This window comes from Plectrocnemia conspersa, unplaced genomic scaffold (assembly GCF_051122295.1).
Source record: "Plectrocnemia conspersa isolate PC_06_02 unplaced genomic scaffold, ASM5112229v1 ptg000006l, whole genome shotgun sequence".
Classification (NCBI taxonomy): domain Eukaryota; kingdom Metazoa; phylum Arthropoda; class Insecta; order Trichoptera; family Polycentropodidae; genus Plectrocnemia; species Plectrocnemia conspersa.
This window is the reverse complement of record NW_028277170.1, coordinates 16,072,977-16,097,968: the sequence shown is the minus strand read 5'-3', so window position 1 is coordinate 16,097,968 and position 24,992 is coordinate 16,072,977. Positions and strand designations below refer to the sequence as shown.

Genomic DNA, 24,992 nt, shown 5'->3' with positions numbered 1-24,992 from the left:
AACGCTTTTTATGCTTTGAAAAAATACTTTATAAAATTGTAGATTTATTTACAATGATTTTTTGGAAGTTCCAATAACAGTATTTCGGTTATTTAAATGATATGAAAATATGAAAAATATAAATTAATCAAAACCTAATTAAATATGTATTAAAGTGACAGTAACTATGTATTTAATTAAGTAAAACATTACTTCTTTTTGTCTATAATATTTTTCTAATATTAACGCGAATTGACACATATGTTCTTGCAAACTTACTGTGCCGGAATTTTATATAACAATTCGTAGTATTTGTAAATAGTTTGTAACTTTTTTTTTATTACAATAAACTTTACAAATAACATTTATCTAGTTCTGTGATTATTGCGCAAACAAAATTCATACTTTAAACGAAAATCAAAAATTTATTGTGAAAATAATGTAATTTTCTCATGCAACTAGCCATATAATATTTTACTAAATAATATATAAATTTGTATACTATGTTTTTTTAGTTTTTTTAAACACAACAGGTCAGCCGACCCAATAGAAATCTACATAAACTTATTTATATTATTAAGTGTGATATACACATATTGCATTTAATTGTTAAATAGTTTTTTTATATATTGGCATATTATATATAAATAATAAATTTCAATATTATTATACGAGTGTGCGGAATTTTCGTGATATTATTACTCAATATTTCTGATCACTTATATATCCATAAAGCACTTTTATATTACTAAGCTGGATGTAGATGCAATTTGCTACTCTTCAAAGGGTTTCACAACTGATTGTTATATTTTTCGTCTTACGCGTGCTGGAAAATATTTTGTTAGAAATATATTCAAAATTGCATAATAATATATTATATAAAGGGATTGAATTTTACTTTATTCCAGAAGAGAAGGGATTCATTTTGTTATTGATCTCATATTTAATTAAAAAAAGTATGATATCATATATATATATTGATTTTAAAGGTATGGAATTGGAAGAAAACATAAGTTGTTTAATATACTTGTTACCCATTATATTAGATATAATATAAAGTTTATTCGATTCAATCATGTCTTATGTTTTAGTTATTGTCTCTTCTCAAATTACGTCAAATAAACAATATGAGTCTCTTAGGAAGAAACCAAAATCTAAATAGAATTATAGAATTTTAATCAGTGGAAAAAGGCAGTTGTTTTGCTTGTATTGACAACTTACAATTTGTGGATAGAACGTTGAAGGTGAGAATAAAAAATAGGTATCGAGTTTAATCCCTTCGACTGAACAATCCCTTTTGGTGTCAGCTGATTGCATATTCCCAGGCGATTTTAAACCGTGTCATAGACTAAATTGGATATTTATAGCACTGAAAATGTTAATTTAAAAAATAATGAATAAATTGGGTTGTGTGCTCTTTTTATAAATATGAAAAATATAAATTTTAATTAAATATTAACTTTGTAAAAATTCTGGGCATTGTATTTGTAACACATTTAAATCTTAGATCTTAAAGTATTTGATTCATTTAATTTTTGTTCAATACATAAATTGTAAAAAGAACATTTAAGCTTCAACGAGAGATTCTGCATTATTTAACTGCAGCTGAAAACAATGTATAATTTTACACAATAATTGAGTATTCAGTTGCACGCATAAATTCACTGATATACGATATTTCACATTGTTAGTACATTTACTATTCGGAATGTTCAGTTATGCGCAATGAAATCCGAGTTATTTATATTTATTTCGTTTAAAAATATGTAAAAATATATTTTTAATATAGAGTTTTAATTTATGCATTAAATAATCATTATTGAGAGTCATTTTATGCTTTTCAAATATCAGTACAACATTTTTTATATTTTTATGCAATTAAACTCATAATTATGTTCCAATTTTTATTTATTAAAATTTTGAAAGCTCTTAAAGTTTACCATATATTCTCTCGCCTCGAGCTCGTCAAAATTTACTTTTTAACTTTCTGCAATTTCAATATTTTTTTGTGAAAAATCAAACTATTGTCGCTTTACTTTGAATCAATGTAATAATTTAATATATGCAGTATCCAATATAATAAATTATCTAAGAATGTACGGTATTATCGTTTTATTAGTGCAATACCTCTTTTATTTGGATAAAAATAAACATTATCTGAAATGCTTTAGGTGGTAACCCTTTATTTTTTGAAGTATCTTACTTCAGTAACCAATTTGATTTTTAATTAATTAATAAGTAAAATAAGAATAAGTGAGTTGTTATTAATCTTTTGAGTTTTTTCTTGGTAAGCAATATTAATTATTTATTATAATTAATAATTATTTGAGAAGTTTGTCAGCAGCGAATATATATATTTTAGTTTAGGATATTTAATTATTAAAATACATCACCGCGTATAATATTTTGCATTATATAATGCACTCAGATTTTACTTCCATTTGCATTATAGAGATTATCCTTACAATGGGAGTACCGCTGAATGATGTAAATAAAGTTCAGTTAAATATATAATATCAGGGAAGGAACCGATGATAGAACATTTTAGTGATTCTCAAACTTTATTTATAGTTTCTACTACTGATGCGAAAAGATAAGCGATCGAATCAAGTGAAAGATAAATTTTGCGTTTTAATTCTGCGTTATATTTATTTTATTTATGTACTATGCAATGGTTGCGATATTCATATAAAAAAGGCAGCCGCGTATGTAAACTTTGACAACCACTGAATTGTTTATCCGCTGCTATTCTTTTTGCGTTTTTGCCATTCGCCGCGAACGTTTTCTTCCTCTCCTTGGATATATTATAATATATGTATTGTACGAATTTTTCGTGTTGCGACTTTGGAATTTTTCTTTAAAAAGTGCAGCGGCGAGTATTATTTTATACCTAATACGTTCTTGTACATATAACTTGTTTAATAGCAATATTTAAATGTACCCCTTTTTGTCTATTATAATTAGAGCATATTAAATTTTAATATAAATAATAAACTAACATCTTATGACAATGCTATAATTTAATTCACATATAAATATTTGTTTTTATGTATCATGATAGTTTGTTGCAGGTTCAGAAGTTTCGTCAATTTTAGACGCTGTTCAATCAGATTAAAAGTATATTTTAATCGATAGATATAAAATGGTGAGTTTAAAATTACATACACGTGATTTTTTTTGTTAAGTTACTATTAAATGAAATTTCAACTTGTATCCTTTAAAGCGTGTTTCGATATTTTTCTTGCATATATATATATACATAAGTTCATGTACATATGTATATATCATATCTCTCTATTTTTTTATTTTGCAGGGATCCAACATGATGCGTATATTTGTGTTTTTGTGCATCGCGGCTTGGTATGGCGAGAATTTCTACGGTGTTTCTGCTCAGCTCGCTACTTTGAAGGTAATTGATATTCTATACAAATTTAGTACACTATTTAGTAATTTATATTATATGTAATAATATATATACAGGCTGTACATGCTTCTGAGCTCTGTATAAGCTGCTATCAAACTTCACGTTTCAAGCATCTTTTGAAACTATAATTAATTAGTGTATACTACATTGATTCCTAATGTATTGTCAATAGAAGCTAAGGTTTATATCACATTAGTGATTATTGTATTTCATTATAAACTTCATTATTGTTTTCTTGTGTTATATTGATTAATAAGCCTATAGTTAAATTGACTTAATGCAATCGGCCATTTAAAAAGTTAGAGAACATTGTATGAATACAGTGAGAATAAGTTTTATTAAGATAATAATAACGTTTTTAAATATTAAATACATTAACATAAAAGTTAAAATTTATTATATTTTTATAATACAATTATTAAATCTCACACAGTATAACTTTTATTTTATGTCATACAACGATAGTGAGATTTTCGTTGCTTTTAGGAAAATTTAACATAGGTTACTTTTTATAGTAGTTCAGATTCTATTTTACTCTCGTGTCATCTTATCTGATGTTTATCTCGTCTTTGATGTTTATTTCTTCCGATTTACTCATAAATTCAGATAGATAAGACTTCGTAGTCGTAAATGAACCGCGATAAAAAAATACACGCACAAGACAATAAAATATGATATTTTTTGGAATATATAGATAAACATACATATATTATTTGCTTATAAATTTAAAAATAAGCAAATTTAAACACTTTAGCAATAAACTAATAATAATTTAAAAATTTGTAAGTAATCAAATTATTTTTAAGGACGGAATAGTGTAGTCCGTACGGTTTAGATTAGTAACTTAAAGGACGCGGGTTCGAGCCATGGCAGCAGACGCAAATTTTAATTTATAAAAATGCGCTAATATTATAAACCGGCCTTAGTTGCAAAGTAACATTTATTGATTATAAATTATAATACACGTAAAATTTATAATTAATTATACAGATGTCACCAATTACCAGACTGAAAAGTCTTATTGTTATTTCTTAGGTGTGCATTATATCTGATTGACTTACCCAGTTATTATTATTATTATTTTATTAATTTATTTAGCTTAATAGCTAATCTTTACATCTAACAAATTTAGTAAACATATATAAAAATATATAAAAAATACATAACAGAAAGAAAAAATAAAAATATACAATAATAAAGTCTTAATATTATAATTTATTTCTATATGTACGAAGGTGTTTTTTTATTCCATTTATAAAACCCGTTATATTTTTGCTGTTTAGGATTTCTCTTGGAAGACTATTATATAAATCAAAACCTCCGTACATAATTCCCCTAGCCGTACTCGTTTTCTTATACTTAATTATCTTTAAATTTTCTTTATTTCTAGTATTATATTAATGTACATCTTTATTTCTTATTAAATACTTATTGTTGGTACATATTTATCCCGATGTAACGCAATAGGCTTGTCAGATTTAGATCTGATCATTACGAACGTCGGAATTGCGATTGATCACCGAAATGTATACATAGATATTAATTATGTCTGATTGATTTACCCCGATTTACTCCGTTGAAACGCATTGAGTGTCAAGTTGCAACGAAAGAATAAAAATAAATAAATTAGAAAAGGCTCACTACCCACCCATAAATATTTACTGAACTACTATGCTTTCCTAATTCTATAAATAAATGAAAATAAGCAGCTATGATTACGAGAATTGTTGGTATAGTGCTGAATAAGACGATTTCCTGGAGCGCGCAGGCTCACTGTAGTGCATATTTATAGCTCTAGAGACATTCAGTTGTGTTTTCTGTGAGCAGTAGTTTTCTAGAGAGCTTTTAGAAGTCTAATCGATCAAGGGCGGAGCCCTAGCGGTGAGCACTCTCACGTCCGTGCGCAAAGGCGGTGGATCTGCGGCTGTCCACTATGGGCTGTCTATTATGATTTCACACTAAATTCAGAGATTTAGTTGTCCCAATAAAATAGTAATTAAAGAATATTTTATAACGTTTTCAATGGCACAAACTAAGCACTTTGCACTTATTTTTATTCATTTATTAATAACATAAATATGGCAGTTAAAAATATGCTGATGGTAAAAGACGTTGAGATGCATTTGATCTTCTACGGACTGTCATTTTTTCAGTAATCAAAATATTTCTATGATCTGGTGGGAACGCTATGGCTAAAAAACTTTTACTTAATATATCGAAAAACGCGTTTCATATTGACAATCCATCATTAATTTGTGTGTTTTATGTTATTTTAATACATTGCAGTCTTAAATCTAGATCATTATTTTGGAATCCCAGAATAACCAAACACTCCTACTTTATAGATTAAGCTTACAAAGGTTCTTAATATACCTATAAATTAATATATTTGGGTATTATTTGTTCTTGTATCTTAGCGCTCTTCTTTTAACAGCATTAGGATATGATTCCTTGAGTTCTCACAGAAAGTTGTAAGTTGATAAGTATTTTTTTAAGCTACTAAAAGTGCTGTTGACAAAATAACGTATAATTTACCTTAATACAATCGTTAATTATGGATATTTTTATTGATATTATTCTAGCATCTCATTTTATTAAAAAAATAGTAGCGTTTTTAAGCCAACATTTAGCTTCAAGGAATATCCGTCACTTTATTTGAAAAAGACTTAAAATGCATTTGGCGACGCACCGCAAATGTTCCCTCAAAATATGATTTTAGCTTATTAAAAAGTCAATACTCAGTCAGCTATGAAATGCGATTATAGAACTGCCAATAAAAAACGTAATAAGTAATGATTATATATATTTAATTCAATATTTTTAGAGAGTATTTTAAAACTACCCTTGATCTACATTTATATGTACAAAAATATTAGCACGTACGTTTACCTTATTTGAGGCACTTTCCGTTGAAGTCTTCTATACCAAGCTTCGGCATTTCGCTTCTGGAGTTGAATGGTTAACCCACGTCTCGTCTGCTCTCACAAAACGTGTGTATAGAGCCTCACCTTCATTTTCAAACATTTCAATGAACTTTCAAGCGGTCGCGATTCGTTGGTGGTCCACGAAAAGCAAGCGGTAAGCCATTTTGATGCTCTTTTCTCCGTAAAATGCAGTCAATAATATAATGCATTGAAAATTGAATGACTGCCGTATTTCATAGTCGGATATGCTTGACAGTGGTGTATTTATGATTGTAGGAACATAATGTATTTAGAATGCATTGTTGCAATGTGATGTTTTAATATATTAGCCCTTTGCGCTCGTAAGTCGACTATGTGTCGACATCGTATTTTAAGCGTTGTACTCGAACGTCGACAATATGTCGACAAAACTTTGAATGCATTTATTGGCTTTGTGTTCAAGCAAATTTTGAAAATTTAAATTTATTAATAGTAAAAAGACTTCTGTTAAACACATTTCAGTAATATTGAATTTTTAACTTATGCAAATAACTCAATAATCTTAAATTTACAAGTGTAAGTTTATTGTAAAATTTTTCATCGGAACATGGTCAAAGCGCGCGCTGTTAGGACGGCATCGCGCTAGACTTGACAGATTTAGGTTGTCAATTAATGCTTTAAAACTGATTTTTTCCTTCTAAGGGCATCTATATTTTTATGATATGGGATGAAACGGGATCATATGCTCTAATTGTGCATAATTATTACTTTATATTGTGTGTCTGTTATGAAATAAAAATAAAATTTTTAAGACGGAAAAAAGAGCGAGATGCCGTTATGCTAGCAGAGCTCGCTTACTCGCTCGCACTAGTAAAATGAGCGATTGACAACTATCGACCTGGGTACTCAACTCAAACGATAATATTAGTCTCGACACATTTAATATATTTTCGAGCTAGTAAATAGCTAAATTGTGTAAAACAGAATTAGTAATCTGTGTTTTAATTATTTATAAATACATATATTGATTTTCTTTTAAAAATTATCCATATAATTACGAATGATGATATAATAATATATTATTACTGTGACAGTAATAGTATGCGTTTATGCTAAGACTATTTCTACCAATTTTAAATCTTGTACAAGTATTTAAAGTTTTAAGTTTTAGGATATTCTTTTAATGTAATCATTTTTTACGATCAATTAAAATTATATTTTTAAAAACTGTTTTAATAAATTCAATACTTAAAAATTCAAAAATAAAGCCACGAGGCCAAGCTACGCTGGTTCGTTCTAGGTGTAAGAACGCCTGCCAATCCAAAACAGATCCCCACAAAAAAACAATGTAATATTTATCATTTCTGCCTCAAATGGGCAAATACATACGAAAAACTTGTAGAATATTTGTCTAAATATAAAATTTGATCATTTTCACAAAATATAATAAAACTTTACCGGCCCTATCTAATTTTTTTTATGTACAAAAAAATTAGGTGAGGCCTGGCCCCGATTGCATTTAGATTATCACCACAGCTGATATTTTTGGGCGCCATTTCGAAATTTGTTAATATGTGGGGACACCTATTCATGCCATATTTTTAAAAATATTATGGATCAAATAATTGATTTATAGCCTTAAATTATACTAAAAAGCCATTTTATTAGGCTCAAATGCTTACGGCACCTTTAAATGTCCAATGAGTACTGGCGATTTTCTTGATGCCACCTATAGAAGTCATCCGCGGTGAAAGGGTTAAAAGTCTTGTAAAACATGTTTTTTTCAGTAAGTTTTAGGATTGTATTGTACTTATATAAATTTATTACTTATTATTTACACTCTAAAGGTGGATGACTCAAATATGCGTCATTGAAAAACTATTGTTAAAAGTCGTTTATGCACAACATAATCAACACTTACACGTTTAATTGAATAAGATTTAAAACACGGTTTGTAAATTAGTGATATTTATTATATATTGTTAACTATAATTACAGCTTACAATCAATAGATGTCGCTTAGCAGTTAGGGCTTAATTTTAATAATAGCGCATTCTTAATATTAAAATGTTTAGTTTGCTGCGGGGACCTGAACCGATAGTCTCTAGGATATCAGTTCAACGGCTTAAGGACTACCGGTTATACAAGACAATCTAAATATAAAGTTGTAAAATCGCCATGACGCGCTTTGAATGTCTCTCTGTAAAACATATGACTGAAGAATATAGACAAGGTTATTTTGCTCGTGTAACACCATAGACCAGGGGTCAGCAAACCTTTTTTGTGAAGGACCAGATTGTAAATATTTTAAGTTCAGCGGGCCAGGAAGCAAAATTAAAATGAGCTTTATCATTTCTCTCAAATATTCAAATGTTGTGTAAATATTAAATATAAGCACTGTTTTTGTTTTTAGCTTTAAGTTTAATCTGTTAAGAAATCTCATGATATCTGCAGCAAAGGCTAATTCTCAAATCTATTTAATTTCAGATAATAATAGCTGAGGGCGTGGTTTTTCGTTGAAAAAAATTTTAATCGCTCCTATGATTTAAAAAATCTTAGTCAACCTATACCATGACTGGGCCATTGGACTACTGTATGGTAGAGAAAGTCGAAATATACGGCTTATATTATGATAAAAAAATAGTCACAGAACTGATGACGGTTAAGTTCACGATAGTTAATAAAGTTTACGGTTATTACAATTGTTTTAATAATACACAATAAATTTAAATGTTTTCTATAGTACCTGTTGGTGAATAGTGCATTTTTACAAAAATCATATTTTTTTCTAAAAAAGCTTATACTTGTTCTGCTTTTAAATTTACCACCATCAGATGTTACACATTTTATTCGAAATTCACTTTAAAATGTACTTTGTTAACGTTTTTCAACTTTATTATTAATATTTTCATTTGTAGTAGTTCCATGCAAACTATTCATCAAAACTATTTTTTTTGTCACTTTAACATAGCATTGACTGATTGAATAAATAATTTAGTGCAAACCAGTAACTTATTTAGTAACTTACTGTTTGCAGAAGCCTTTAAAAATGGATAAATACTGCTACTATTTATACATAACCCTTTACTTATACAAAATATTAACTATTTGGCAAAGGCTACATGTAATATTTTGACTTAGAGAGCCATGCAAAAGCAATGGTGTTAATCGAAAATAATTTAAAACCACTGAATTGAGTTAAAAAACTGCTATTTAGTTGTCTATTGATGTTACACACAATGTGCTTATCTTTTAGCAACTGTTCTCGCCGAAAAACTGGTAAACGAACAAATCTATTGCAAAAGGCGTTACGTGGGCACTGAAGATGCTGTCAAATTTAAAGTTCATAACGTCACGGTGAAATACAAAGCAATAGGAGCACTTTATAAGGTGATACATAGCTAGCTCCTTAACTCGATTGTTAGATTGTTAGATTTTTTTATATGTCAAATCTATCAATTACTTGCAGGCCGGATTAAAATAAGCAGAGGGCTGGATTTGGCCGTAATTTTCTGACCTCTGGCATAGACAGTGAATATATTAAAAAATATCTAATTTAATTTGGCCTTCTTTTTCGTATCTTAAATATTCCTATCCTAAGTGCACGTAAACGCAGGACAAATACCCCCTGGACATATATCTCCATCAAAACTCCCCTGGACATTAACCCCTCGTACAAATAATCCCCTGTGCAAATAACCCCCTGACAAATAGCCCCCTGAAAATTAACCCCCCGTGTAAATAACCCCCCTGACGATTAATAGAGATAAGTATTTTATATAAGTTGTTATTATCTATAATAAATGGTCATTATTTTAATAAAATAATGTTTAATACGAATAATCAATATCAATACTAATTTATTTCATTCAGCAAAATACAGAATTTTTAAAATATCAATAAAACCAACACACTTACGAAGAAAGTATACGTATTGTATATTTTGTACCGGTGACCGGTGCGAGCAAAATTGTTATAAAGAGTATTAAAAAAAATAAAAAATATTATTAGGCTAGATACATATGTATGTATAATACAGCTAAACTTTGGTAATGGCATCAGTATATGTTTTATTAAGTATAATAGAGCGTCACGAGACGTGTTAAGTAATATCTGTATTATATTTATACGTGGCGGGGATTAATTGTCAGGGGGGCTATTTGCATGATGGGTTAATTGTCAGGGGGTTATTTGCACGGTGGAAAATGTCCAGGGGGGTTATTGTCCAAGGGGTATATTTCCAGGTGGTTAGTGTCCTAGAACCATATTTCTTAATCTACATTTTCCTTTATATATGGACCTTCGCTTTACTTTATTCGGAATCTCATTATCGGCAACTTAGCGTCAAAAGTGTTAAATTTTCTTTTAAAAATCATTGGTTAAATCGTCAAAATGTATCCTTTTGCTTAAAACATATGTGCTGATGTGCATATTGTTTGTGTTTTATTTATTGTAAGGTGCATAACAATTTTTCGTATTAAATATGTTTTAAAACGTTATTATGTTATTATATGTTTTATTTAACTAACAGTATATTTTTTTTTTTTTTATAATACGTTTATTGTAATTTGATTTTCTAAAAAGTGTAAAACTTGTTAATGGGAATGTATTAACTATTTACCAAGAAAAAACAACAATTAAAAAAAACTAAAAACTAAGGTTTTACTAAGAAAAAAAACAACAAGTAAAAAACTTGTACTCTTTGTAATTTTAATCTTGATTAAATTATATTGTAACCATTATTTTTTTGTATGAACGCAAATTTTTGATCGATGTTATGAGCGCTAAACGCTATAGAACGAGCGCGATGCGCAAGATAATAAGCGCATTGCGCAAGATAATAAACGATAGGTGCAAAAAAATACAATCAGTCCAATATTTTAATTATTTAGAATTCATATGACATCTAGCTATTTACAAATTTCTTAATGGTTATAAACCCCTGCCGCTACAACACTCAGCTGTTTTTTAAATAATTAATTTATTTGTTTTGCCGCGCATTTGATTGCGATGGACGAAAAATCATCTAAAAACATCATTACATTTACCTTCCTATACTATGTATACCTAATACTATGTCATTTTTTTTTTTTGTGAATAGTAAGTACAATTCTTCGTGAACACATTTTAATAAATTATTCTTTTCTAAGTTTCATGGTTATCGTTTTACAAGTTATTTAAAAAAGTACAATATAAAAAGTTATTTTCCGATTAAAGTATTAAAATTATAATGTATTTTAAATATTTAATTAATTTTTTTTTAACTAAAATACTGACAAACTATCCACCTTTCGCTGTATTAATTTTAATTTGTAAAAAAATTAGTCAAAACATGTTTTATTTCATTTTTACTTCCAAAAATTGAACTTATAAAAAATCTTGAAATTAAATACGAGCTGGCACTACCCCAACCAAAAAAAAAATACGAGTTCAAAGGGTTAGAATTGTTTTTATAAATAAATGCATTTTATAAATAATTATATGTAAATGTACATATAATATATACAGCAAAATATTAATCTTCGTTGATTTTACTTAATGTATTTCTACAAAAGATTTTTTCAATACAGTTAATACATTAAGCGGTAAGCTTTTTTGTAATAAATATTTCATCCGTAGAAAATGTACGTGTACGTAGACGTAGATTAATCCGTAGGTAAAGCTTAGTGCAAGCTTTTCATTTTTGGTTTGTATTATATATTTGTTTTAAATATTCTTTTCTTAAAATTTGTTTTAAAATTATATTGTATAACTTCACTGAAATATTCTGTATCAATTAATCTACCGTTATTTGTGATTGATTTATAATTGAGTTATAATTAAAAAATTTTGTAAAATATCAAAGTTAAAATTTTTTTATTTTTAATTGTTTTATATTAGGCTTTTAAACGTTTTTACTGATACGAAATAATACATATTATTATTTTATTAAAAACATCTTAATTATTCACACAGATATTGTCGTAGCATTTCTGTGACATATGATACTCTTTATAAACTAATTTTACCAGACAAAAGCATTCGTTCTTTGTTGGGCTTTGGCTTTGGCTTTGGAAACATTTAATTGGTCTTCTGTCCATGTACAATAAATACATATGTATATTTTAGATTAAAATAAAAATCATTGCAAAAGGTGTTTGTACGTTTGTTTCGAAACACACATTGAAACTGAGTTGGGAAAAATATTTTAATAATAATCTAACTATGTGCATATACATATTAATCTAAGTAATCTATTTTTTCATATAAACTAGATTTTTTTAAAAAAAATCGTTTAACTGGTAATATTGATCTAAATCTGACCTGGGAATATTTATCTTCTAATAGATTAAGTGTTAACTTATTTAGTAAATATTTATATCTGATTAATGCAATATAGAAATTAAATAAAAATCGTTCTCAAAAATCTTCACTATTATTAAAATATTTTTTTGATAGCCACTTCAAAAATCTTGTTTTTCCAAAATAAAGTTAATATTCTAGAAAAACATCTCGGAAAATTATTTTGTTTGATGGGAAAAATTATTTCTTCTTTGTTAATTAATTATATAAGTTAGATTTAACGAATTTCTTGTAGTATGTAATGATTATTGTATTATTTAATTCCAAATATTTATTTAATAATATTTAAAATTAAATAGTTCGATAAAATTAAATGATTATTAATTGATTCAATTAAAGGTAATATAGTTTTTTATTTGATCATAAAAATAATTTATCAGGCTTTTCGGACGAATCATATAGTCTATTTCTGATTTTTGTAGTGAATAATAAGTTCAGAATATTCGCTTGCTTTTCCTTGATCTATAGTAAATTACGAGCAAAAAATTATAATAAAAATGTAGATTTTGAGTTGATGGTTGTAAATTCTTACATTCATTTTATCAGTTTAAATTATTTTTTATCTGAAAAATGTTCTGGTGGTTTATTATTTGATTGCTTAATTCTATTCGATTGGTAAAGTCTTATGAATGAAATCGTCATCAGTATTCTCCTAGATAAATATTTTATTATCTGATTTTGAACTATATATTATATATAAATTAGAAGAAAATCGTTCCAATATAACTTTACTATTATTTGAATATATTTTTTGAGAGCAACTTTAAAAAAACCTTATTTTTTTTAGTAAAAAATAATATTCTAGAAAATAATCTCAGAAAACGAGAAAGAAAAATATTGTGACAGGAGCCTAAAATTTTGTTTGCTTATCGGTAAAATCATATCAAAAACATATTACACATATTTGTGTGAAATGCATACATATGCAAATATAATTATTGATAGGTTATATTTATTTTGTTTTGTAAATATTAACGCAGTTGAAAAGATTTGCTCGCTTTCTGTTGATTTTGGCTGAATTATTATATGAATAAAGGTTTATATAAAATATCTAAATTTTGAAAAATCTTAAATAATATTAAAATTTCAAATAATATTTTAAAAGTTTTATAAAAAATATCTTAAATAAATCGCTTATTTATTTTTAATTAATTTTTTATATCAGCGCTGTTGTTTCGATACAGAGCCACTAACTAATACATTATACATAAATTTATTACCTTTATATTAGTCTTAAAAAATTAATAAATATAGCAATCGTTATCATTGTGTTATTAAAAAAAATGTATTGTGAAGTGAGTGTTAAATTTGATTATTAAATAGGAAATGTAATTAAATTAATTTTTCTTTTATTAAAAAAAATTAACAACATTTAATTATTATCAAATTTAACGATTTTAATGAAATGAAAACAACATTTTAATATTGTGCAGGAATTAATATTGTTTCATGGTTTAAACAAACGCCATCGAAATGTCTGGTTGTTATGAAAACATTGTGACTTTTAATTGAAATGTAAAATTATTGAACAATTAAATAAACACAGTGCGTAATACGTTCTGCAAAATTTATTTGGCGGCCGGTAGTTCAGAAGCTTGTAGTTAAAGCAAATATATTTTTTAAACACTTTTAAAACTATTATTTATGACAGTGGACTCGAAACTATTTTGAGCGCGTACTTTTTAGACAGAATGCAACTTTGAACGAATTCCTGAATGTATACATACATTATTAAAAATATATATCTAAAAGATTCGCGAACACTTCTATGAGTATCCAAATGCTGTTGTTTATTTAATACTCTTCGTAGACTTGCATACAAATTTGAAGACGTCTGATAAATATGAATTAAACTTTTGTTGCTGTTTTAGATAATGATCGTTCGATATTTTCATTTTTTTATTATGTATATGCAAATAGACTTTCTTGTCCTAGGCTAGTTTTTTTTCATTCTTTATAAAATAGATAATGGTAGGGAAAAACGCGACATTATATATTAATAACTCATGTGTGCAATGCACCTTTATCGAATAAAGTAATAATACACTACTATAATTTACATAATGTGCTATTGAAATTTATGCACTCCGACCCACATCAAAGAAAAATTGATGCATTTATAAAAGTATTGTGAAAAATGCAAAAGGTCGATAAACGATTACTATAATAATAAACTTACACGTGCCGTTTTATTACTTAAGATATATAGTATATGGCATTGTAAGGATAAAAAAAGTATAATTCGTACTGCAGTTCGGAATATTTTCAACACGTAGCCGAGCGGAAACTAGGTGTATATGAATTTGTCTGCGTCGTAAGGATATAACTGAACTCACATTCGATAGAAATGCAATATAAGGCTAAATCATGGCGTATAAAATCTCATTTAAGATAAAGTTATTTATCAGAAAAATATTTTATTTGTTATAGCTAAATCATTTTCATTTAATTATGTTTTGTGTTTTTTAATTATGACATTCAAGTACATAAATAGGTAAAATTAGTATTATGAATCGACAAAAATCAGTTACTGAAATCCATTATGTGAACAAAACTTAAAAAAAAACGCCCAAATCAAGGACCGTCCGAGGAGTGGAAGATCTAAATCAGTGATTATCAAACTTTTTTGGCCCACGACACAGTGAAAGAAATCAAGAATTTTTGTGACACACTTGTTTACACTAATGTATGAATTTGTAAGAAATGACAAAAAAATTGAATCAGAAATCAAATTTATTTTTCAAAATAACTCTTATTATCAATATAAATTAATTTTTAAAACACAGTAAGATATTCTTTATCAATGAGTTGGATGTGCTTGCTTTCGTGAGAACATCAATTCGAATCGTGGTTCAAAATTTGATAAGCATGTACGCATTTCATCATCGATTCTCAGTAGCCTTTCTCTTTTTTTTGACAGAATTTCAGTAAATGCTGAAAATCTGAGCTCGCATAGCCAAGACGAAGAAAATGGTAAAAGGATTTTAACTGCTTTTAAGCTTATCAAAGGATGTGATTTCTGTGAGGAAAGCCAAAATTCATTTAACTTCAGTTCGTTAAATTTCGATTTCAAAAATATATCGTTGCGCAAATCAATCAGCTGCTCCTCCTCATCGTTTGTTAAATTGGTTGCTTTTTTGTTTGCGAATGGATTTATTATCCACTCATATTCGTTGAGAGAGAGTGATGGAAAGTAATGCTGGAGAGCTTTTTGCAGTTCAGTGAGAGAAGCGAGAATTTGTGGGACAATTTTAAGTTTGATTGGGATTCGTTGACGGTTGCAAAGCAATCGAAATCCCGTTTCAAGATCTTGACCTTCCACATTGCTAGTTTTCCATCAAACGATTTCAATTTTGATGTTGTTGTGATGATATTCTCGACTGGTCCTTGCAGACAAATCCGAAAAAAATTGAACTTTCAACCACCAAATCACGTCATGGATATCAAATTCAAATCCGTGTTCTGCAACCTCAAGAAACGAAATAACTTCAACTCTGAGATGCACAAGCCGTTTCAAAACTTTTCCTTTCGACAGCCATCGAACTTCCGTATGGAAGAGCAGACATTTGTATTCAGAATCCATCGCATCGCATAGTTGACTGAAAATTCGGGACTGAAGTGGTCGAGACTTGATATAATTAACAACCTGGACGACTTGATTCAAAACAATTTGAAGATCTTGAGGCAAGGACTTTGATACGAGCGCTTCTCTATGAATCATACAGTGAGCACCAATTATATTCGAATTTTTTTGACGTGCCAGATCTACAAATCCTCTTCTTTTTCCCAAGATTGATGGGCATCCATCGGTGCAGATACTCACGCAGTTATTCGATTTAATTTGAACGGCTCTACGTTTTCATCCACTAACTCAAACATATCTTGTCCTTTCGTCGTGCCTTTCAAATCTTTGCAAAATAGAAATTCGTTGACAAATCTATTCTCTCTGATGTACCGAATAAAGGCGAGGACTTGAGCTTTTCCACTGATCAGTCAGTTGATTTATCCACTTGAAGAGAGCAAAGTTTGTCAGATATTTCGAAATCCTCTCGAATTTGGTTTTGCAAGTCTGCTGACAAGTCTTCGATTCTCCGCGATATTGTGTTATTAGAAGATGGAACAGATTTGACTTTAGCTGCAGCTTCAGCTCCAAGCATGGTTTCTACAACTATCGCCAGTGCTGGGGCGATGACTTTTTCGGCTGTTGTGTGAGCTTTTTTATGTTGTGCGAGCAAATGTGCAACTTTGTAACTGGCAATGAGTCCTTTTTCCTGAAGCTTAATGAACTATGTCAACTTTTTTGATTGCCTGTTTTTTAAGCCTCTTAATTTTCAAAGTAACTTCGCGGTTTTGTTTGAACGAGTGATGATTCAATTCTAAATGTCTCTTAAGTTTGCTTGGGACAAGAGACTCATTGGACAACTTTGCGTTGCAAATCAAACAAAACGTAATGTCACCAGCTTCAGACTCTTGTCTTATAAAACCGAATTCAATGTATCTTTCCTGATACTTTTTTTAAATTTAAATATTTTTTGAAAATCTCGCGACACACTTGTGTGTCGCGGCATATAGTTTGGGAATCACTGATCTAAATAGATTGACGAATAACCGGAGCACTATTTAGTGTTCTCATATTCGAGTTCAAGAATGTGATACAAGAAAGTTATCTTTCACGCTTTGTTCTTTATTAGGTGAAGTTGTACTTAATGTACAACAATCTCACAATGAAAAAATGTAAGTATAGCTTAATTTCTTTCTGTAATACAATATTTGAATGGATATGTAAAATGAAAAGCTATAACAATACAAATATTTTGCATCACAACAAAAGTCACTGTGAGCCATATTTTAAAACAATGAATAACAATCAAACGCTAAAGTTTTTATGCAACGAGTCAAAACTGAAAACCTATTAACTCGCACGAGCCGTCATACCAAATTTTATATTTGATATTTTTTTATAACCAATGTAATAATATATAGATTTTTTTATTAAAGTTGTATTTATTATTATTAATATGTGCTTTTGTAAAATAAAACATAATAATGGTTGTATTAATGTTAACGTTTTTATAATGAAACATTTGTCACTGTTTCAAGAAGCTTTATAATATTTGAGTAATATTTATTTTTCTAGAAGACACCCTTGGGTGTCCCAAAATTAGCGAACGATATTAAATTCTCTTAACTGTGCATGGACATTAGGCTTCAGTTATTGTGTTGATTGAATTTTGTAAGCATGGAGACACAGAACTTTTGTGAGTTTACGCTGTAAAGAGCTTCTTGAAATTTGCAATTCTTGTCCATGACGGGATTTTCACCAACACTCTCACGCACTGCTTCGATATTGACATTTAAACGGTTTGTAGTTGAACGACCAGTGTGTTTAGCGTCTCCGACTGATCCAGTCTCTCTGAATTTTTCAATTAATCTCTTCGCAGTTGGCGAACTTAAAACACTATTCCGACCATATTGTGTATTAAATTTTCGAATTGCGGCCGCCAAACTTTCATTATTATTGAGATATTGTTTAACCCTTTGCGCTCGTAAGTCGACTATGTGTCGACATCGTATTTTAAGCGTTGTACTCGAACGTCGACAATATGTCGACAAAACTTTGAATGCATTTATTGGCTTTGTGTTCAAGCAAATTTTGAAAATTTAAATTTATTAATAGTAAAAAGACTTCTGTTAAACACATTTCAGTAATATTGAATTTTTAACTTATGCAAATAACTCAATAATCTTAAATTTACAAGTGTAAGTTTATTGTAAAATTTTTCATCGGAACATGGTCAAAGCGCGCGCTGTTAGGACGGCATCGCGCTAGACTTGACAGATTTAGGTTGTCAATTATTGCCTTACAACTGATTTTTTCCTTCTAAGGGCATCTATATTTTTATGATATGGGATGAAACGGGATCATATGCTCTAATTGTGCATAATTATTACTTTATATTGTGTGTCTGTTATGAAATAAAAATATTTTTTTTAAGACGGAAAAAAGAGCGAGATGCCGTTATGCTAGCAGAGCTCGCTTACTCGCTCGCACTAATAACATGAGCGATTGACAACTATCGACCTGGGTACTCAACTCAAACGATAATATTAGTCTCGACACATTTAATATATTTTCGAGCTAGTAAATAGCTAAATTATGTAAAACAGAATTAGTAATCTGTGTTTTAATTATTTATAAATACATATATTGATTTTCTTTTAAAAATTATCCATATAATTACGAATGACGATATAATATTGAATTTTTAAGGACGTGACGATGAATTCGATATTAACCGTGATATTATTACTGTGACAGTAATAGTATGCGTTTATGCTAAGATTATTTTTACCAATTTTAAATCTGGTACAAATATTTAAAGTTTCAAGTTTTAGGATAATCTTTTAATGTAAAAATTTTTTATGATCAATTTATTTATATTTTTAGAACTGTTTTAATAAATTCAAAACTTAAAAATTCAAAAATAAAGCCACGAGGCCAAACTACGCTGGGTCGCTCTAGGCGTAAAAACGCCTGCCAATCCAAAACAGATCCCCACAAAAAAAACAATGTAATATTTATCATTTCTGCCTCAAATGGGCAAATACATACGAAAAACTTGTAGAATATTTGTCTAAATATAAAATTTGATCATTTTCACAAAATATAATAAAACTTTACCAGCCCCACCTATTTGTTTTTATGTACGAAAAAATTGGGTGGGGCCTGGTCCCAATTGCATTTATATTATCACCACAGCTGATATTTTTGAGCGCCATTTCGAAATTTGTTAATATGTGGGGGCACCTATTCATGCCATATTTTTAAAAATATTATGGTTCAAATAATTGATTTACAGCCTTAAATTATACTAAAAAGCCATTTTATTAGGCTCAAATGCTTACGCCACCTTTAAATGTCTAATGAGTACTGGCGATTTTCTTGATGACACCTATAGAAGTCATCCGCGGTGAAAGGGTTAAAAGTCTTGTAAAACATATTTTTTTCAGTGAGTTTTAGGATTGTATTACACTTATATAAATTTATCCATATTTAACACTCTAGAGGTGGATGACTCAAATATGCGTCATTGAAAAACTATTGGTAAAAGTCGTTTATGCACAACATAATCAACACTTACACGTTTAATTGAATAAGATTTAAAACACAGTTTGTAAATTAGTGATATCTATTATATATTGTTAACTATAATTACAGCTTACAATCAATAGATGTCGCTTAGCAGTTAGGGCTTAATTTTAATAATAGCGCATTCTTAATATTAAAATGTTTAGTTTGCTGCGGGACCTGAACCGATAGTCTCTAGGATATCAGTTCAACGCCTTAAGGACTACGACATTCCGGTTATACAAGACAATCTAAATATAAAGTTGTAAAATCGCCATGACGCGTTTTGAATGTCTCTCTGTAAAACATATGACTGAAGAATATAGACAAGGTTATTTTGCTCGTGTAACACCATAGACCAGGGGTCGGCAAACCTTTTTTGTGAAGGACCAGATTGTAAATATTTTAAGCTCAGCGGGCCAGGAAGCAAAATTAAAATGAGCTTTATCATTTCTCTCTAATATTCAAATGTATTGCAAAAGGCGTTACGTGGGCACTGAAGATGCTTTCAAATTTAAAGTGCATAACGTCACGGTGAAATACAAAGCAATAGGAGCACCTTATAATGTGATACCTAGCTAGCTCTTTAACTCGACGGTTGGCCGTTCTATTATAGCACATACTTTGATTTTTTTATATGTCAAATCTAACAATTACTTGCAGCCCGGATTAAAATAAGCAGAGGGCTGGATTTGGCCGTAATTTTCTGACCTCTGCCATAGACAGTGAATATATTAAAAAATATCTAATTTAATTTGGCCTTCTTTTTCGTATTTTAAATATTCCTATCCTAAGTGCATGTAAACGCAGGACAAATACCCCCTGGATAGATATATCTCCCATCAAAACTCCCCTGGACATTAACCCCCTGTACAAATAATCCCCTGTGCAAATAACCCCCTGATAAATAGCCCCCTGAAAATTAACCCCCCGTGTAAATAACCCCCCTGACGATTAACCCCCGCCACGTATAGAGATAAGTATTTTATATAAGTTGTTATTATTTATAATAAATGGTCATTATTTTAATAAAATAATGTTTAATACGAATAATCAGTATCAATACTAATTTATTTCATTCAGCAAAATACAGAATTTTTAAAATATCAATAAAACTAACACATTTACGAAGAAAATATACGTATTGTATATTTTGTACCGGTGACCGGTGCGAGCAAAATTGTTATAAAGAGTATTAAAAAAAATAAAAAATATTATTAGGCTAGATACATATGTATGTATAATACAGCTAAACTTTGGTAATGGCGTCAGTATATGTTTTATTAAGTATAATAGAGCGTCACGAGACGTGTTAAGTAATATCTGTATTATCTTTATACGTGGCGGGGGTTAATTGTCAGGGGGATTATTTGCATGGTGGGTTAATTGTCAGGGGGTTATTAGCACGGGGGGGTCAATGTTCAGGGGGGTTTTGACGGGGGGTTATTGTCCAAGGGGTATATTTCCAGGCGGTTAGTGTCCTAGAACCATATTTCCTAATCTAGATTCTCCTTTATATATGGACCTTCGCTTTAATTTATTTGGAATCTCATTATCGGCAACTTAGCGTCAAAAGTGTTAAATTTTGCTTTTAAAAATCATTGGTTATATCGTCAAAATGTATCCTTTTGCTTAAAACATATGTGCTGATGTGCATATTGTTTGTGTTTTATTTATTGTAAGGTGCATAACAATTTTTCGTATTAAATGTGTTTTTAAACGTTATTATATGTTGATATATGTTTTAATTAACTAACAGTATATTTTTTTATTTTTTATAATACGTTTATTGTAATCTGATTTTCTATAAAGTCTAAAACTTGTTAATGGGAATATATTAACTATTTACCAAGAAAAAACAACAATTAAAAAAACTAAAAACTAAGGTTTTACTAAGAAAAAAAAACAACAAGTAAAAAACTTGTGCTCTTTGTAATTTTAATCTTGATTAAATTTTATTGTAACCATTATTTTTTTGTATGAACGCAAATTGTTGATCGATGTTATGAGCGCTAAACGCTATAGAACGAGCGCGATGCGCAAGATAATAAGCGCATTGCGCAAGATAATAAACGATAGGTGCAAAAAAAATACAAACAGTCCAATATTTTAATTATTCAGAATTCATATGACATCTAGCTATTTACAAATTTCTTAATGGTTATAAACCCCTGCCGCTACAGCACTCAGCTGTTTTTTTAAATAATTAATTTATTTGTTTTACCGCGCATTTGATTGCGATGGACGAAAAATCATCTAAAAACATCATTACATTTACCTTCCTATACTATGTATACCTAATACTATGTCATTTATTTTTGGTAAATAGTAAGTACAATTCTTCGTGAACACATTTTAATAAATTATTCTTTTCTAAGTTTCATGGTTAACGTTTTACAAATTATTTAAAAAAGTACAATAAAAAAAGTTATTTTCCGATTAAAGTATTTAAATTATAATATATTTTAAATATTTAATTAATTTTTTTTTAACTAAAATACTGACAAACTATCAATCTTTCGCTGTATTAATTTTAATTTGTAAAAAGATTAATCAAAACATGTTTTATTTCATTTTTACTTCCATAAATTGAACATAAAAAAAGTCTCGAAATTAAATACGAGCTGGCGCTACCCCAACCAAAAAAAAAATACGAGTGCAAAGGGTTAATAATGAAAACACGTTGTTATATCGTGTAAGGTTCCATTTTTACTAATCCTAAACTCTCAGCTGTCAATTTTTTTTTTCAGTGTTTCCAATGACGGCAAATTCAAATCTTGCGTTAAATTTGGAACACCCCTTATAATATAAATCGATGGCAATCGGTGAAAGTAATGTCATTTCCAGAGGCTTTGCGTTTAGGAAGTTGTTGGATTAAATTAGCTAGTTCTTGAGTTTTTATTGGGTTATTTTTCTCTATGGGTCTTAATCTTCGATTTTATTTTTATATAACTTTTTTAGTATTAACTGTGCATCGATCTTATAGACTGCAATACCTTTTTATTTATTGGTGAATGTAATAAAGTCATGATTTTTTAATGTTCGGGTGTTCCCGACGTGAAATTTTTGACCTATTCCAAAGAAGATTTTGGCCACAATCGTCTTGTTTGATTTTAATTTTTTATTAAATTCTTTATTTTGGTCGGTAAGGGGGCTTTTTTAAATGTTTTATTTTTGTTTGTGCAGTGTTCATTCAATTGTTTGATAAAATTTATAATTAACTAATTCCACTGTTAATATTTATTTTATTGTTTGAGCTGTTGGATTCTGGAAGGTACTCCTCAACGTAATTAGGAAAATAGTCACATAATATTTTAGAGGTATGTTGTTTAATTTAATTAGTCTGGTTGTGATCAGACGAGAGGGTAACAAGAACTGCAACCTAGTTTGCATTTTGGCACTGCGTATAAAATAATGAGCACATGTAGTTGGAGTTTCTATGTTTATATTATATTTTATTGTAAATTTGCGAAAGGTTCCATCATTTTAGTTTGTTCCTTTACAGTTTCAATTGCGGTGTTTTGAGCTAGTCCTCCGTTGAGAACGTCAGTCTGTTATAATTCAAAAGTTTATCTAAATCTATAGATATTTAGTATGATTTGGGAGGAGTATATACTGAATGAATTATAATTGAGCATTTAGCATTAATTCACACTTTTATCGTTGTTACTTTTAAGTTAATGTAATAATTTTGCGTGGTTTCGTTGTGATTTATATTTTTCGAATATTACGGTTAATAAGACGATCGTTCATATGTGATTTATAATTAGCAAAATTGGTTTTTATCGACTTTTTGAATGACTAAAAATTGAAGCCATATCTGTCTTCGGCAATTATAAAATGATCATAGTCAGCTAAAGTATTTATGATATTAGATTTGGGATAAAAAGCGATTTTTGAGGTCGCAGAAATATAAAGAGCAGGCAAATATTTTATTTGCTTTTTTTCAGTTATGAATACAAATTTATTTAATAGTTGTTTTTTATGAGTCTTGAATTTTAATTTTTAATGTCACTTTCTAAAAGTCTTAAATACAATAGTTGTAGTGAATTCCATTAAAATATATTCAAACCGGATTTCATTTCCTATTAATATATTTTATTTCTGTTATATCTTCAAACTCGAATCATTTTCTTTAGACATTATATTATATTATACACACATAATCAATATCTTACGTATAATAACAATATAAAAACATCTTGATTAATTAACACTGAACGTAAATAGTATATTGTAATTATCATTGTGTTTTACAGATTGAATTAATATCTGAAATATGATTTTTAATTTGACAATTTTATAAATATATTCACATTTATACTCAGTATACAAAACTGATAGAGGAAGAGTCTTAGCACAAATTTGATAAAAAAAAACAGAGAAATAAATTCCTTTTTTTTACACTATGTTATTTATAAGGTCGTCAATTATTCTTGTAATTAAAAATCATAATACATTTTTGCGATTATATATTTTATGGAAAAAAGTTTATTACAGCACGTTTTATATAAAACTTTTTAAGACACTTTAGTTTGCAGCATTTTTGAATCGGAATCTATAATTTAAAATCTTTTCATTTTCAATATTAATAATGAGTTTTAAAAACATAATCATTCAATCAAATATAAGGGCCTTGTAGGGTATAAATTATTTCTGATCTTAGGTGTATTTTAGTTTGAACGAATCAATGCACAAAGCTTTTATATTTTTTACTTGCGAATTATGTCATTTGATTCATCAGAGCAGATAATTCTCAAAATATTATTTGTAGTAAAGTAACTTTTTTAACGGAATACTCGATTGTGATTGACAAGAAAATTTTAATATTAAACTCATATATCATAAATAAATTATTACGAAGTTTTTAATTATAATATGTGGTAATATATGACTTAATAGTACTGGAACCGCCCATATTGAACCATATTTTCACTGATAAAAATATGGTTAGTATTAAAATCAACCAAATATTAGATTATCTACGTTTAAATGTTAAAATTATATGGTACTATTTACATTGGTTATTATAGGATCAAAAACTAAATTGCCTACTAATTTTTATTGTGGGAAAAAACTTAAATTTTACATACGATTTTGACAATTTGTTGATCATAAATATTTTTTAATTAGTATAAATTTAATAAAAATTTCATGGCTACTGATGTTGGTACACCCATACCTCGCTTTACGGCCTAGATACGTTCCACGATAC

The 24,992-nt window shown here is 28.6% G+C and overlaps 1 protein-coding gene across 1 annotated transcript in view; it reads left to right on the top strand.

Moving 5' to 3' along the window:
• Window positions 1-3,297: 3,297 nt before the first annotated feature.
• Ccn (cellular communication network factor protein Ccn) overlaps window positions 3,298-24,992 on the top strand; it is a 75,860-nt gene continuing 54,165 nt past the window's right edge. The window contains exon 1 of the mRNA XM_088188394.1: window positions 3,298-3,388. Coding sequence (XP_088044520.1) covers window positions 3,302-3,388 — 87 coding nt within the window. The 5' untranslated portion in view covers window positions 3,298-3,301. The remainder of the gene's footprint in view (window positions 3,389-24,992) is intronic.